Below are 3,031 nucleotides of genomic sequence, written 5' to 3' on the forward strand. Positions count from 1 at the left end.
GTGGCCCTGTCCCCTCTGTGCCCCCCAGGGGTGGCAGAAGCCCCTCGGGAGGCAGGTCCAGAGGCATCATCCCCTGTCCTGGGGGCTCCCCGAGCTGCCCTGCACAGGGTGGGCACACGGGGGGTGGGCTCAGGTGGGTCTGAAGGGCCGTCCAGCACCTTGAGGGGTGACCTGGGGGGCTGGGACTGAAAACCCCTCGGAGCTGTGCAAGTCCTTGAGACAAACGAGCTCCTGCTTTTTTAATGAACAGCCTGAAGAACAACCCAAGTGGAATCCTATTTTTCTTCTCCAAATTTCAGAGACCTGCATTGGGGCCAGGAAGGAAAATTCCTGTGCCTAAAGCCCCTCTGTGTGGCCCCACAACCAGCAGTGCTGAGCGAGACCCTTGGAGCTCTCTGGGGCCGCAGCAGCTGCAGGGACTCTGCTCCAGCACGGGCTGCCCACGGGCTCACATCCTTCTTTGTGGGCATCCCCTGCTCCGCCGTGGGCTCCTCCTTGGGCTGCAGGGGAATCTCAGCTCCAGGCCTGGAGAACCTCCTGCCCCTCCTCCTGCACTGCCCTGGGGGTCTGCAGAGCTGTTCCTCTCCCCTATTCCCACTCTGCTCCTCTCTGCACCCAATTCCATCTGCACAAGGACTTTTTCCTCCTTAAATACATTATCCCCGAGGCCCCAGTACACTGCCCAACATGGATCACCAGGAATGTTGGTCACCAGGTCTGTGCCCAACGGGGGTCCCTGTGGATCATCCAACGCGGGTCCTCTGATGGCTGATGGAGTTGGAGCAGCGGCCGAAGCTCTTCCCGCAGTCGGGGCACTTGGGGCTTCCATTACTGGTGGGTCCGTTGGTGGTAGATCAAGGCAGAGCTCACAGTGAAGCTCTTCTCACACTCGTCACACTTGTAGGGCCTCTCCCCGGTGTGGATGCGACAGTGGATGACGAGGTGGGAGTTGCGTTTGAAGCCCTTCCCGCAGTCGCTGCAGCGGAAGGGTCTCTCCCCCGTGTGTATCTGTTCATGCATGAGGAGATGGGAGCTGATCCTAAACCTCTTCCCACACTTGGGGCACTTGTAGGGCCGTTCCTCACTGTGGATCTTCTGGTGCTGGACCAGGCCAGAGCTACGGCTGAAGCTCTTCCCACATTCCAAGCATTTGTAGGACCGTTCCCTGGAGTGCAGGCCCAGGTGGGCATGGAGGCTGCCTCTCCGGTTGAAGCTCCTCCCACATTCCCCACACGTGTAAGGTTGTTCTCCAGTGTGGAGGATCTGGTGGCGGATCAGGCAGGACTTCTGGCTGAAGCTGTTCCCACACTCCCCACACGTGTAGGGCCGTTCCCCACTGTGGATCACCTGGTGTCGGAGCAGGTGTGAGCTCTGACTGAAGCTCTTCCCACATTCCCCACATGTGTAGGGTCGTTCCCCACTGTGGATGTGCTGGTGCTTGAGGAGGTCAGTGCTCTTGCTGAAGCTCTTCCCACATTCCAAACACCTGAAGGGCTTTTCCCTGCTGGGAGGCTGCTCAGGGACCACCAGCTCGCAGCTCTGCCTCAAGCTCCGGCCGCCTTCCCGGCACACGCTGGCTCTTTCCTCCTCACAGCCCCCTGGGCTGGCTTTGCAGCCCCTCCTGCGGGGGCATCTCCGGCCCTTTTCCTCCCCGCTGCCTTCCTGCGCCGGGGAGCCCTTCAAAACGGCCTCTCCCACCAGGCTCTGCCGCCGGGATTTGTCCTCCGCGCTCTCCGGCCTCACCTCGGGGCCTGGGGCAGGAAGCAACAAGGACACGCAGGGGATTTGCCTCCGGCCCACAGGGAAGCCCAAGGACATCCCCCCAACTCCGGCCCCGGCAGGACGGCCACAAAAGACCCACCCAAAGGGGCACTGACTTCCTCCTCACCTGCCTGGGGAGCCCGCGGCATCTTCCTCTTCCTCGCAGCCTCCTCCTCCATCTGACCAAGCTTTGGGAAGCAGAAATCCTGATGGGGGGGAAACAAGGGGTGAGCGCGTTGCCTTGGGGGTTCCTCCTGCCCAAGTCCAGCTCTAGGACTCACCGGGTATCCTGTGTCCATAAAAAACCCCAAAACACCAACATTCAGCCCAAAATCCCCTCCCAGAATTCCCCATCTCTGCTCTCTGGGATTAGGGGGGTCCCCCCTGTCTGGCCTGATGGCACTTCTGCCTGCATTGGGGGTCCCCCTTCTCCGGGCTGCCGGGGGTCCCGCGGCTCCGGGGGGTTCCCACTCTCCGGGGTCCCTTTTAGTGTTGCCGGGGGGGTCCCAGGGCTCACTTCTCCCCACTCTGCCTCCCGGGGCCGGCCGGCCCTCCTCTCTCGCCTCCCACCCTCGCAAACCTCTTGGCGCTCTCGGCTCCCACCCCGCCTCAAGGCCCCCCCTCCTCTCCACACTCCAAGGCCTTCCCCCTCTCCGGGACCCCCGCTTAAGGGGCCCGGCGCTCCCTCTCTGCTCCCCCCTCCAGCATTCCGGGGGTCCCCCAGCTCCGGGATCGCCCCTCTCTGCTCTCCCCACTCCGCGGCTACCGGGGTTCCCCCCCGGCTCTCACGGGGGGCCCAAACCGCTCTCGCCCCCCCCGCCATTGCCGAGCGACCGCCAGGACCTTTTGGCTGCTCTTCTTTGTGCTCCCGCTCGGCTCCTCCCTCGGCTGGGCCGCCGCTTTTGGCGGGTTTCCTCCTCCGGGATCCGCCCCCTGCAGCCCTTCCCCCCCTGGACCAGCCCCCTTGCCCCCCTTGGGCCCCCCTTCCGCCCCCCTTGCCCCCGCCTTGCCCCCCCCCTTGCCCCCCCCTTGCCCCCAAAGCCATGGCCTCCCCCCTGCCCAAATTGCCGTCCCGGGGGGCGCTGGGGGCGAGGGGGGGGCGCCGGTGGGCTCGAGGTGGGGAGCGCTGGGCGCTGCGGCTCTGCCGGCACACGGGGGAGTTGCCCCCGCAGCCGGGGGGGCTCCCGGCACCCCCAGTGCCCAGAAAGGTCTCCCCACATTTGGGCTTTGGGGGCTCTGGGTGGGGTGTGAGCGAGTTGGGGGTTCCTTG

At 64.7% G+C, this 3,031-nt stretch overlaps 1 protein-coding gene across 1 annotated transcript; it reads right to left on the minus strand.

The window, feature by feature from the left end:
• Window positions 1-306: 306 nt before the first annotated feature.
• Window positions 307-2,394, minus strand: LOC135404439 (zinc finger protein 239-like). The gene has a single exon (XM_064639191.1). It carries the CDS (start codon window positions 1,816-1,818, stop codon window positions 829-831), a length of 990 nt encoding a protein of 329 aa, XP_064495261.1. The 5' UTR covers window positions 1,819-2,394; the 3' UTR covers window positions 307-828.
• Window positions 2,395-3,031: the final 637 nt, after the last annotated feature.

Source organism: Pseudopipra pipra, chromosome W (genome assembly GCF_036250125.1).
Source record: "Pseudopipra pipra isolate bDixPip1 chromosome W, bDixPip1.hap1, whole genome shotgun sequence".
Taxonomy (NCBI): Eukaryota; Metazoa; Chordata; class Aves; order Passeriformes; family Pipridae; genus Pseudopipra; species Pseudopipra pipra.

What these genes read in the sequence shown, in the direction of transcription:
- LOC135404439 (XM_064639191.1), bottom strand. Translation starts at nt 1,818, where the DNA reads ATGTCCTTGGGCTTCCCTGTGGGCCGGAGGCAAATCCCCTGCGTGTCC.